This window comes from Megalops cyprinoides, chromosome 17, assembly GCF_013368585.1.
Source record: "Megalops cyprinoides isolate fMegCyp1 chromosome 17, fMegCyp1.pri, whole genome shotgun sequence".
Taxonomy (NCBI): Eukaryota; Metazoa; Chordata; class Actinopteri; order Elopiformes; family Megalopidae; genus Megalops; species Megalops cyprinoides.
The window spans coordinates 16,443,916-16,456,928 of record NC_050599.1 but is presented as its reverse complement, the minus strand read 5'-3'; the positions used below and the strand labels follow the sequence as shown (position 1 = coordinate 16,456,928).

General features: G+C 47.0%; 1 protein-coding gene across 1 annotated transcript; it reads left to right on the top strand.

Moving 5' to 3' along the window:
- On the top strand, positions 1 to 11,743 carry mcm9 (minichromosome maintenance 9 homologous recombination repair factor). Its single transcript, XM_036550281.1, has 12 exons — positions 1 to 310; positions 3,448 to 3,764; positions 4,375 to 4,456; positions 5,971 to 6,171; positions 6,370 to 6,495; positions 7,056 to 7,175; positions 7,874 to 8,048; positions 8,495 to 8,697; positions 8,812 to 9,015; positions 9,633 to 9,715; positions 9,898 to 10,043; positions 10,291 to 11,743. Exons 1-12 carry the CDS (start codon positions 1 to 3, stop codon positions 11,741 to 11,743), a joined length of 3,420 nt encoding a protein of 1,139 aa, XP_036406174.1.
- Positions 11,744 to 13,013: the final 1,270 nt, after the last annotated feature.

Sequence of the window (13,013 nt, the reverse complement as noted above, 5' to 3'; positions counted from 1 at the left end):
ATGGCGCTAACCGCTGAGCAGGTTGCGATGATAGGGCAGGTGTTTGAGTCTTACGTGACAGAGCACCACAGGGGCGACATCCTCCACATCCTGGAACAGCCCGACGAAGACGCCCACTATCCCGTCGTGGTGAACGCCATGACACTCTTCGAGGCCAACATGGAGGTGGCGGAGTACTTCAACGCCCTCCCCAGCGAGGTCCTGCCTGTGTTCGATAACGCCCTGCACAGAGCGGCCCTGGCCGCGTCGCAGTCCTCCCCTGAGCACGGGCAGTGCAAGGTCAAGCAGAATCTGCACACCAGGATTTCAGGTGAGCGTGTCCTGGCAGGCATGGTGACGCACCACCGCTGCGGTATGTCCCTTACATTACATTATTGGCGTTTAACAGGCACTCTTACCCAGAGCGACTTACATAGGTTTCAGTTTTTTACATGTTGCCCATTTATACAGCTGGATATTTACTGAGGCAAATGAGTTCAGTGTCTTGCCCAAGGGTACAACAACCATTCCTCAGTGGGGAATGGAACCAGTAAACTTTCGATTACAAGTCCTGCTCCTTACCACTATGCTACACTGCTGCCCCTTTACTGTGTCGTGTAAAGAGGACGTGCACAGGCATACACACACACACGCACGCGCACACACACGCGCACAATTATGAAATAATAAAGAACTCCTGGGCCCAATACACTGATCCTTGTGCGACTGTGGTGGTGGTAGTCTCATTCTGCCGTGATTGCATTGCAGTGTCTGTGATCTGTGATGCGTTTATAATTCAGATTTCGCAGGCTGTGGGTGGCTGCCCTACCCGTGTAATGGTATACTGATGGGGTTTTGCAGAAGCGATCTTGCAGGGGCTTGATTAAAGTAATGCCTGGGGCAATTGGCAGTGTTAATTGATATTTATTTTATTTATTTATTTTATGTATTTATTGCTCCCCAGCAAACACCTTAACAGTGAAAAGGAGTGGAGCCCTTTGTTCTGCATACAAATGAGGATCCTTTTATTTTAGATGCCCTGTTTGTTTGCCCAGTGGTAAACGTTGCCGTCTAAAATGGTGCAGCGGTTTATAATAGCAAGCTCCATAGTAAGCGTGGAATATGATCCACCAGGTTTTAATGGGAGCAGTGCTGGTTGGGAACGTCGGCAACGGGACACCATTTATTACGTTATTATTTTGGAAGAGCGCTGCCAGTACACAGAGGGGAAATTTGAGAGAACAGCAGGAGCCAGTTAGACGGAAGAGGATTCCCAGCATGATCTGACAGCCACGTAAGCTCAACAAGACACTCCTCGCAGCAGGCAGGGTATCGAACATGGGGAACTGTGGGGTAAAGAACAACGGCGTCTCAGCCAGGGGTCGCAGGCCTGCGTGGACTTTGTGCGGGGCTCTCTGCCTGGTCCATGGAGCTGCTGTAGCCTCAAGGCCAATAAACCTGTGTTCACTCAGTTTGGATTTGCACCGCATTGCCGGCGCAGTGCTGGGAAGGGGGTGGAACAGATCTCCATCACAGATACAGGCAGACACCGACGGAGCAGAGAGGCGGAGACGCTCCTCCGTCTTGATCAGATCCCGGTTTCGCCGGCACCAGACTGACCTTAATATCGGCGGCCCTGCCTCCGCGCACTTCATTATTTTGCGGCAGCGTTAGCCGCCATGCGTGGCATTCTGAGGGATGCGCAGGCAAATGGAATAAATAGCCAGAGGAAGAGCTCGGCTGCGGTGCCGGGCCCTGATTGGTTACGTGGCGTGAATATAGAATGTAGGCATTCTACAAATAGAACAAGGAGTCCGTGTCTCCAGATGAAGCAGGTGGAGCTCAGTCCACTTCAGGCGAATGATGGGCACGGCGTGATTGGTCAGATTGCACATTAGCATAACGGTTGTCACAGCATAACACACGCAGTGGCATACAATTATAGACAAGTGCATATAAATATAAATGTCTTTTCTATTCCTCAGAAGACAGAGCGCTTCCTGTTGTAGATGAGCGGCATTTAGCAGCTTGTGCGCAGAATTGCACTGCCTCTTCAAGCGCAACATTAAACAAGTTAAGAGAATCTTGTTTCTGCAAAAAAAAAAACTTTTTTTAATAAAAAGTGAAAAGAAACGGAAAGGTTAAATGAAATGTTGCAGCTGAAGAGCTTGTAAGTGTTTCCTCGCCTCACTGTTTCTCATGACATTTGTGTTGGATTATTGCTTTGATAAAAATAGGCATATTTGTCTTTTATATGCGTCTTGCGTAGGATGAAAGCGGAACAGTGTCACATATAATTGCACTGACGATGTTAGCGCGCTGGCAGGTATGTCATGCACCAGTTAAGACCGGAATAATGATTCACTGGGACCATGTTTTTTACCTGCTCGAACAATATCATGTGCCGTTGACTCAATCTGAAGGAAAATGGCTTGTGAATAAAGCCACTCCTGCCTTCCTAATTCATTTCTGCATTTAAAAATTAGACCCTCCGTCTGCCTTTGCTAAAAGCCTGCACTCTACAAATTATTCTACAGTTGATGAATTGATTATAACACAGTTCTCTATACCTGTCATTTGAAAATCTTTTTTTTACCCTACAAATAATCTACATAATAATATATCCCTAATTTCCATCTGCATTATGCAAGATATTGCAAGAAACAACAGCACACAAGCAATGACAAGAATGGAAAAAGAGCACCGCCTAGTGGTGAATTTGTCTGACATGTAGGTTTGAATTGAGAGAAAATGCCTTCATAGACGTTGTTGAGGACATGTACTACAGTATTGAATGTTTATGTATTGGAAAGTGTTTGAAATGTATGTAAAAACAATATTATATGAAGTGAGCACTATCTCCTTGACACTGCCAGGCAGCGCTATATCTTTCTGTCAGCATTCGCATTAGATGCGAGGCAATCATGTCTGCATAATGCTATTTTTCCTTGAAGCTGTGCTGTCCATCTGTCCCCCTGAAAGCAGAACACTGCAATATACTGTGTTCCAGTTTTATGCATTATAATATTTGCCAGTATCGGTCAACAGATATGTGCACCCTGAAAGATATTTGAAAAATGATGAACAGCTAATTGTAAGAGTGAGGGCAGTGCAGCACCTGGTGGTGAAATGAGGGAACATCTGGCCTTTGAAGCTGAAAGGGTTTGTGTGCCTCCCTGGTTCTTGTCATTGTGAATCACAGTGAGTGTTTATGTGCAGAGATGGAATAGGAAAATCAATGGGACTTTCACTGCAAGATTACATGATTACCTGTAGCTGTAATGGTACTCTCTTTCACTGTTAAGTTACATGATTCTTTTTAGCTGTAATGGGACTAGAGTAGGGTTGCATGGTCAGTGAGCTGTAATGGTGCTCTGTCACTGTTAGCTTACATGGTCCTCTTTAGATGTAACGGTGCTCTGTGTTGGGTTACGTGGTCATCGAAATGGAGCTCTCTTTCACCATTAGGGTTACCAGTCTGCCCCGAGCTGACGAGAGACCAGATCCCCAGGTCCCGCGACGTGGGCCACTTCCTGTCCGTCACGGGCACCGTCATCCGCACCGGCACGGCCAAGGTGCTGGAGTTCGAGCGCGACTTCATGTGCGCGAAGTGCCGGCACGTGTTCGCGGTGCAGGCGGACTTCGAGCAGTTCTACGCCGTCACGCCCCCCACGCGCTGCCCCAACGAGGAGGGCTGCGGCTCCTTCAGCTTCACCTGCCTGTCGGGCAGCTCCTCCTCCCCGGCCGTCTGCAGAGACTACCAGGAGATCAAGATCCAGGAGCAGGTAGCTTTCCCGGAAAAAAGCACACTGTGAATCACCCGCGGGCTCATTGTGCTAATGCAGTCCCCGCGACGCGTGATGGCATCGGGCTGTAAATCTGCACGGAGGGAGGCGGCGCCGCCCTCTTTAATCAAGGGAAGTGTGTGAAGACAGGAAAGGTTGTGTGGTGAAAGTGAGCGCAGAAGACTGATGACAGACCGAAGCCAGAAAAAGGAAAGCTCCACGCTGTAGAAATTCACCGTTTGTCCACTAGGTGGACTCCAAACATCATCTTAGCTCATCAATTGAGAATGGCTTAACTTGAAAAATTATGTAGAAGTAAGTAAAGTGTAGCTTCAGTGAGTGTACAGAGAGATTTCTGATCTGTCTGATCATCTTTCCTGTTCTCTATTGTGTGAGTTCATGCTGTTCTTTAGAAGTGTTTCCAGACAGTAGTGCTGGCAGTGTAAAGCTTTGTGAACTTGGAAATGGGTGTATCTGACAATGACCCTCTGCTTTGAAACAGTTTTTTTGAATTCAGCTGAACAGTGATGATTAAAAACAGTCTACACTGTGTGTTGGCAGATGAGGCCTGTCTGTCTAAACAACCCCTGTTTCCTGCTCCTTTGCCTAGGCCCAGAAGCTGTCTGTGGGCAGCATCCCTCGATCTATGCTGGTTATCCTTGAGGATGATCTGGTAGACAGCTGTAAATCAGGTATTATTATTATTATGATCATTACCACCACCTTCACCTTGTTCGTCTTCATCATCATCAGCTGGATTTGTGTGGACAGGCCTGATTGAGTGTAATTTACTGTACACCATTGGTGCATTTGTTAAGAGATGCTAATAGCCATTCCTATGGGCCTGATATCTTTGTCCCATGCCTGCTCTATCTACAACACTAATAGCATGTTAGTGTGCATAATTCATACTTTCAGCATTACTGGCCTCATCTTGTGAGAAGTTGCTATCCATTTATATGTTTTCAGGAGCAACATAACCCAATTTTCAAGATATCACTGCGTATTGTTCACTGTGGTCTTTGAGTTTCCCTCTGGTTTTTTGAAAGATGAGTGGGTAGTTTTTATTCACTTAAAAGGAGCTAACTGTTCTTTCTTCCGCTTTTACTTGTCTCGTTAGGTAGACGTAAAAGACAAATCGTTAAGTGTCGTAACATTTGAACTTTTTTGTTTTGCAGTAGTAATTAACAACATTGTTGCAGGTTACAGATTTAGACAGGCTGAAAATGACTGTGTTCTGGTAATGGAGATGGACCCAGTGTCTCATACTCCACAGAAGCGGTGGAAGGGGACCCCCTGTGGGTTGGCTTAGTAACGCACCTGCAGGGTGCTTCCTTTCCAGCATTTTATTTTTCCACGTTAGATCAAAGCAAAATGAAATGAGCAGCTTCATTCTTTTAAAGCTTTAGCTTTTTTGTTGTTAGAATTTTGTGAATTTGACATTTGTGGATGTCGTAATAAAATACAATCGTAGGCACCTGGAGAATAGTGTACGTAGTGCCTGTAAACAAAGTAGACATAAAATGCGCTCAAATTGTGTAGCAGAAGGGTCAACTCAGTGACACGCCAGAGTTAGACTGTCATTAAGTGATCTGCTGAGAATATACATGGATAGCGGACATTCTTGGTTTTGGACAGACTGTGCCAAACATCTGGCAGGAGAGTCTGCTCCAAAGGGCCTTCATCAGTGGAGCTGTTTGCATGTGCCGATGGGGAAACTCCCGCTGTTCTGGGATGGGGAATATTTCTGAGTCCCACCTGTTTTTCCACTTCTTGACGAAAGGGTGCCGGTGAAGCAACACTTGGCAGGGAAAGAATTTTCATAGTAAAATACAGAGTATTATTTCACATTATGGGGTTATAACAAACAGCCCCCACCTACTGTGCATGGAATTTGAGGTATCTCAAAACAACAGAACTTCAAAAGAATTTAAATCAGAGAGATTTACAGGTGTTCAATAATATTATCAGTAATAGTGCTGCAGCAGGTATTCAATATGTTTGCACAACAGTTATATACAAATTTTACAAAGCAATTAATCAATGTCATGTATCGAAAGAAATAGTCAAAAAGTCCAATAAAGACAACACAGTCCAATAATCCCAAAAACAAGGAAAAAGGAAAAAAAACTCACTGCAAAACAGACAAAACCGCCAGATAATGCATAGATAATGATGTCACAGGTGATGTCCTTGTGCTCCACAGGTGATGACATCACGGTGTACGGTGTGGTTCGGCAGCGGTGGAAGCCCCTGTACCAGGACTCCCGCTGCGATCTGGAGATCGTCCTGAAGGCCAACTTCATTGAGGTCAACAATGAGCAGTCCACTGCTGCCCTGGTCCTTGAGGACATCCAGAAGGAGTTTGAAGACTTCTGGGACAAATACAGAGACGATCCTTTAGCAGGTGCATAATATGCGCCTCCTCCCTGTTTTCAGCATTGACTGCTTAAGTGTTGCTGCATGCCTTTTCATAGGATTTGCAGCTTTAATACACGCCATGTAGAACTGTAAAACCAATGTTTTTTTATAAAAGCTGCACTCCCTTGCCCATGCCTCTGTCTTCCTGTTTTCTCTCTTTCTCTCTTGTCTTTCTCCTCTGAAGGCAGGAACCAGATTCTGATGAGCCTGTGCCCGCAGGTATTTGGGATGTACATTGTCAAGCTGGCGGTTGCCATGGTTTTGGCAGGTGGCATACAAAGAATAGATGCTTCTGGAACAAAGGTCAGAGGTCGGTGTCTTCATTGGTTCACTTTCCACTTTGGAAGTTCTGTAAATGATAGTAATCGGATAGTACTCGTTCGTGTGACCACTGGGCTGCCCTGCTGTTTCCCACCAGTAACCCACCCCGAGGATCTGTCTGTTCCGCCATAGTTGGCATAAATACTCCACCATGTATTCCCAAAACGCCTCTCATGAACAGTTTAGCCAGACTTATCAGTCACACCTTCAGCTGGCTGAAAATCTAGTCTCAATATTCTTTTGAGCCATGATGCACTGTAACACAAGGAAGTATCTACTGTTACATGAGGCAGTAGTCAATTGCAGTGCAATTTCCAACTGCATTGGAAAAAAAATGCGCAGGTCATACAGAATATCAGAATGTCAGGCCCTCAGTCCCTCAGCCTCTCAGGTCAAGCAGAAATGGCCAGCTAGGCTGTTACGAATGGAACATTAATTAGAAAAAAACGTTTGTCACATAAGCAAGATTGTAAGTTATTGCAAGTAAAAAGTCTTTGGCTGAAATAATTGATACCCAGAGCGTTAATTGAGAGTCGTTTTTCCGTACAGGTGAGTCTCACCTGTTGTTGGTGGGAGACCCAGGAACAGGCAAGTCCCAGTTTCTGAAGTACGCTGCGAAGATCACACCCCGATCTGTCCTCACTGCGGGAATCGGCTCCACAAATGCGGGTCCGTCCTTCTCTGGCAGATCCCCCCCACTGTCTGCACTCTCCATTTCAATCTCACTCTCACTCTCCACGCTCTCCACCTTAATTTTACAAAGTGAACACAGAGGGGAGAAAGCTCTTCAAAATGGAGTTTAGCACTGGAGCTTCGAAATGATATTCCCCTGACAAATAATGCTTAATAAGTATAACATGCTGAATCATTGATATTTTCTTCTCTGCTTTCTTCAGCTATCACATCTATAGCCATACCAATGTCCATGATGTGCCACGGGTTGAGTGCCGTATTGCTTTTATAAAATGATTCCATACTTGTTGAACTCTAGCTAGAGTCTGCATAAAGTAAGAAGAGAGAAAAGTTAAAAAGATTACTTGAAACTACTAATGGAAATAGAACCCGGTTTGTTACAATAGTTAAAGTAACCTACATGACTTTACCTAAGTAATCCTGCTGGATTCACTAGCTTGCTAATGAATGAGCTTGCCAACAAGCCGGCTTTTGAGACATCTTCAGTAACTCAGCTTGTAGCTCCTAGCTCTTCAACTGTTTAATTAATGTTATGTGTCGGAGCTGTGTAGTTATGGCAGCAAAATTATGATACTAATTGACACTGAGGTTCAGAATGGTGGAGTTTATATTAGTTCAGCCTCAGTGCGATGGTGCTATGCTGATTGTGTTAGTGCATGCCTGTCTTACCCCAGGGTTGACAGTGGCAGCAGTGAAGGATTCTGGGGAATGGCACCTGGAGGCTGGGGCGCTGGTGCTGTCTGATGGGGGGCTGTGCTGCATCGATGAGTTTAACAGCATCAAGGAGCACGACCGGACCAGCATCCATGAGGCCATGGAGCAGCAGACCATCAGCGTGGCCAAAGCCGGGTGAGAGACCATCTGCAGCACCATCCCCCCACCACTCCACAAATGCCAGCTCCACCATGAAGGCCTTCACCACACACTGACCACCCAGGCAGGAATACCCTGTGTAGTGTTCTGTGGTATATCACAAACGCCCCATAGTATGCAGTCTGGAGATTGGATCACTACAGGGAGAGAAATGTGCCTCTGTCCTGCTTTACCAGCATTGTTAGTGTGACCAAGGATTCACACTCAGCTACAGTAGCGGATGGCCATACTAGGCAGCTATCAGAAAGGGGTTGTTATGTTTTTGATTATCCCTGTCATCTAAAGATTCCAAAGCATAGAGCATGCTGGGGGAATGTACTGTCCATGAAGAATGAAACAGGGTCTGACTCATGGGGTCAGATCCTCAGTTTTATGTTGTCTGTTTTTTTTTTCTTCCCTCTATCGCTGTCTCTCTCGTTCAGACTGGTGTGCAAGCTGAACACGAGGACCACCATCCTGGCAGCCACCAATCCGAAGGGGCAATATGACCCCAACGTGTCGGTGTCTGTGAACGTGGCACTCGCCAGCCCGCTGCTGAGCCGCTTCGACCTGGTTCTGGTTCTGCTGGACACCAGGAACCCAGAGTGGGACCGAATCATCTCCTCCTTCATCCTGCAGAACAAAGGTAGCTACCCTAGCTCTTATCCAGAACATCTTACATAGTGCATTCAGTTAGGCAGGTAAGTGTAGGTATAGAGAGGTGCTCCACATTGGTGATACTTAGCCTCCTCTGCTCCAGGTGGCAGGAGTGAGTCGGAGTCCCTTTGGAGCATGGAGAAGATGAAGGCCTACTTCTGCCTGGTGAAGAGCCTGCAGCCAAGGATGTCACAGGAAGCCAACTCCATCCTGGTGCGGTACTACCAGCTACAGAGGCAGAGTACCAGCAGGAACGCAGCCCGAACCACCATCCGCATGCTGGAGAGTCTCGGACGCCTGGCGGAGGGTGCGTCGCTCACTGCTTTTCATCTTTTTTCCTTGACTTACACTATTTATGATCTTAAACCGATTATAGGTACATTACATTACATCGCATTACATCCATTTAGCAGACCCTCTTATCCAGAGCAACTGTCAGCACAAGCGAACAGTGTGTTCATTCATGTTGAATGAGCAACAGTGTCAGACCAGGCTAACAACACTCCCCCTGCTAACCTGATTAGACAGCCTGGAAACTAAGGGAAGGCAAGTACACACACTACCATACATCACAGTTACTAGATCAAAGAATCCGTAACACATTGTGATACTATGTGTGAAATAAGCAGCAAGTAATATAAGTAGGGGGTGTTAGGGGGTGGGGATTGAGGTGGAACTGAGATGCAGTCTGACGAGGTGGGTCTTTGATCCGTATTGGAAAATGGCCAGTGATTCTACTGTCCTCACCCCCGTGGGAATATCATTCTACCATTGAGGGACCGGTACAGACAGGCGACCCATTGGGTTGCTCCTCTCAGACATGATGACTATGATTGGTCACAGTCAATGTTATGGAAACCATTTTGTTACTGAATGTTCCTACGCCTTAATAATGAGAATCACATCCGGTATTTTTGCCTTTAGCTCATGCCAGGTTGATGTTCCGGGATACTGTGACTGTGGAGGATGCTGTCATTGTTGTTTCAGTCATGGAGTGCTCCATGCAGGTAGCTCACCGATTCATTTATTTTAGCATTCTACTGTCTACATTTTAACCAGCTGGACTTTTTTTTAAAAAAACATTTCATTCAGAAAATAAGATTAAGGTAGGAGTGTTGCTGTGTTTGGGAAAAAAAACACTGAATCTGAAAGGGAGAATAAGGTAGGAGTGTTCCTGTGTATGCCACAGGGTGGTGCTCTCCTAGGGGACGTGAACGCTCTACACACCTCCTTCCCTGACGACCCCAGTAAGCTGTACAGGACTCAGTGTGAGATTCTACTGGAGGGACTGGGTCTGACCAATCTCCTCAGGAAAGAGCTGGACAGGCTCTCACGGTATAGATTTCAATATAAAACATTTTATATTCTGTTTTTCAATAATCTTTTATCCTTTTCATTAGAACTAGTTAAGAGAAGCAAGGTAAAAGAACAGACAATCTAATGTGGACATTATGTAAGGTATAGCGTGTTTGAGCATGCGTGTGTTCTGGCAAATGAAAGAAATCACAAATATCACAAAGGCAGTGGTGAAGGGTTCTCTCGCAAAGCAAGCTCTCTTTTCTGGCTTCTTGTGTTTGTTCAGGCTGCAGAATAAAGGTGGAAATTCACAATCGCCTCCCAGGGAGGAGCAGCGGAGTACTATCAGGAACCGCTCTGTGGACCAGGAAGCCCCCCTGCCATGGAGCCAGGATGGATCCAGGAGGAACAGCGGTTCTGATACCGGACTGGACTGGTTTAACTCATTGTCTGGGCCCTCACGGTTATCACCAATTGCTCCAGCTTCCCAGAATGCATTGGTGGACACCAGGGCTGTGCCAGAGGACCGCAGCCTATTATCAGGCAACAGCGGCACCGGGTCTTGGACAGGAAAGGACTCAGCGCGGGGTAAAGAGCGAATCGGAAGCACGGGCGAGGCGGTCAGCTCCGCCCACAGAAACACAGCACCAAAGGGAAGTGAACTGGATTCTGTCACTGAGACAGTTTCCAAGAGGCTGCGAGGAAAAAGGCTCAAAAAGATGAGCACCACACCCCTCAGAGGTGGTGGAGCTGAAGGGGTGGGAGCTGCTAGCCATGACGACGGCACAGATGATCTGGACCTGCTTTTCTCCACAGACGCGCTGCCCTCGCACAGTACGCCAGTTGCTGCCAAAAAGCGACTCTCAAAGAAGAGCAGAGGCCCTCACGTCTCCTCCATCGATGACACCCCTGACACTGAGGGTGACCCAAACTCCCTACGGTCCAAATTCTCCTCCTTCACCTTCAGGCCCAGAGAGAAACTGGGCTGCGGGGAGCCCAACAGCAGGACCCTCCCAGAGCGAACGGAGGACAGCGTAGACACAGGAAAGGGCCTCAGAGTGCTGGAAAATGCAGAGAAAGAGGCTGCTCTCACAGAGAGGGAGAAGGTTCCTCTTGCAGAGAGGAAGCGGGCCCCTCTCACAGAGAGGAACGGCGCTGCTCTCAGAGAGGGGAAAGAGGCTTCACTCTCAGAGAGCAGGACAGAAACGTCTGCCGAGGGGAGGGGTGAAGAGAAGAGAGACACAGAGCAGCCAGCAGAGGGCAGCAGCGCAAGCAGGAAACTAAGGCTCAAAGTGATGTCAGAGGCAAAAGACTACCTAGCTGAGAGGTCACGTGACCAGGGTGAGGGGAGTGTGGGTGCCGCCGCAGCCGGGGGCGAGAGGCGGCAGCGACTACTGCAGAGGCTGAGCGCTGCGCCCGCTGGAGAGCCCGACTCCTCAAAGACCCAGGTGTCTTCCTCCACCCTGACCAAACTTTCTCACTTCCACTTCACGGCGTCCGCAGACAAGCAGCCTGGGGCGTCAGCCTGCGAGGGAGCCGACGCCGGGGCGGGCCAGGGTCACGACCCTGCCGCAGGGCGTGCTGGGACGATCCCCAGAAAGAGGAAGTGTTTCGAGCTCGGCACGGGGGGGTCTAAAGTGGTCCTCCCGGGTCAATCTCTGTTCAGCTCCTCAGTCTTAGACGATGGAGAACTGGATATAGACTGGGACGAGGAGTCAAAAAAGAGGCCCAAAGTGTGATCGTCTGATTTGGTGTCTGAATGGTCTCTGACTATCTGTGTGTGCGTGTGTGTCTGTGTGTGTGTGCGTACAGTCCGCACGTGGCTTTGTGGGTGTGTGTGAGTGGCGTGTGTTCATTTTCCTGCATTTGTCAAATTACATTTATTTTCCTCATGGGAGACTGACAGGAAAGATGGTCTCTAATGAACTGATTCTCATTATATGCTGCTGAACATGTACTATGCATAAAATGTACAGTCAAAATTATGAACTCTGTGAAATAAATATTTTGTACAATTTTCTACTTGTTGACTTTTTCAACAAGTTATTTTCAGTTTGTATCTGAAAGAGTTTGTATCTGTGGAGTTTGTATCTCCACATTTAGCATTGAACCAAAGACATGAAAGTGCTTGTCCACCTTGCTGCTGTTGAGCTGTGGCTTATGCACCAAGGAGTTTATGAATGTATGGATTTAACTCTGGATGGATGTGACTGGGTGGATTTAACTGGTTAGACTTCATGCTCTGTTCCTCGTGTCTGAAGGGCCCACTGTGTGAATAACTGTTGTGAACCTTAATGCAGCCACGTTTTCTCAGAACAGAACTGTATGTATAGCCACCAGTTGACAGTAAACGTTTAGAAATAGTGATATAGTGTTAAAGATATATTCAAGGTTTGTTTGGTTCTTTTGTCTTGGCTATTTTTTCTTCCCCAGTTTGTTGATAACGGTGTAAGGCTTTCCCCCATGGAGGACATAGCCTTCCCATCAGGCACTGCAGGAGTTCAGTACAAGGGGGAGCATGGGGCTGTTGCTGTGGCTACAGTGGAAAGTCATTCCGCAGGGGAGCAATTGAACTGGGGGTGATTTGCTCAAAGGATGCACAGCATCAGGCACCAGCTCTGGGTGGGACATGTTTTTATGTTTAAACAGGTGCCTCTGTTTCCCTGCCAGGGTTAATGTACAATATTGTCAAAGTCTGCAGCAGTCTGCAGTGGCACATCAATGGATGTTCACAAATCTAAAGAAGCATAAGCATAAGTATGTATATCTGTATCGATAACATGAACATGATCTCTTGGTAAATTCATCACAGTTATGGTATACACAGGTATAAACAGGTGAGTAGCCAGGTATCACGTTAGCTGTTCACTAGTAAAATGTGTATGTGTCCACTGCATGCTTTTTATGTCTTAGGATGTCTTAGTACGTCTGTCATTGGCTGTGTTGGGTGTTATATGTTCTGTGCTTCTGCAGTTTCTCCATCCCGGCCCCTGTGGAGTCGTGGAGTGT

What these genes read in the sequence shown, in the direction of transcription:
- mcm9 (XM_036550281.1), top strand. Translation starts at nt 1, where the DNA reads ATGGCGCTAACCGCTGAGCAGGTTGCGATGATAGGGCAGGTGTTTGAG. An exon ending in AATCGGCTCCACAAATGCGG is followed by an intron (nt 7,176 to 7,873) that starts GTCCGTCCTTCT and finishes GTCTTACCCCAG; the next exon opens with GGTTGACAGTGGCAGCAGTG. An exon ending in GAGCTGGACAGGCTCTCACG is followed by an intron (nt 10,044 to 10,290) that starts GTATAGATTTCA and finishes GTGTTTGTTCAG; the next exon opens with GCTGCAGAATAAAGGTGGAA.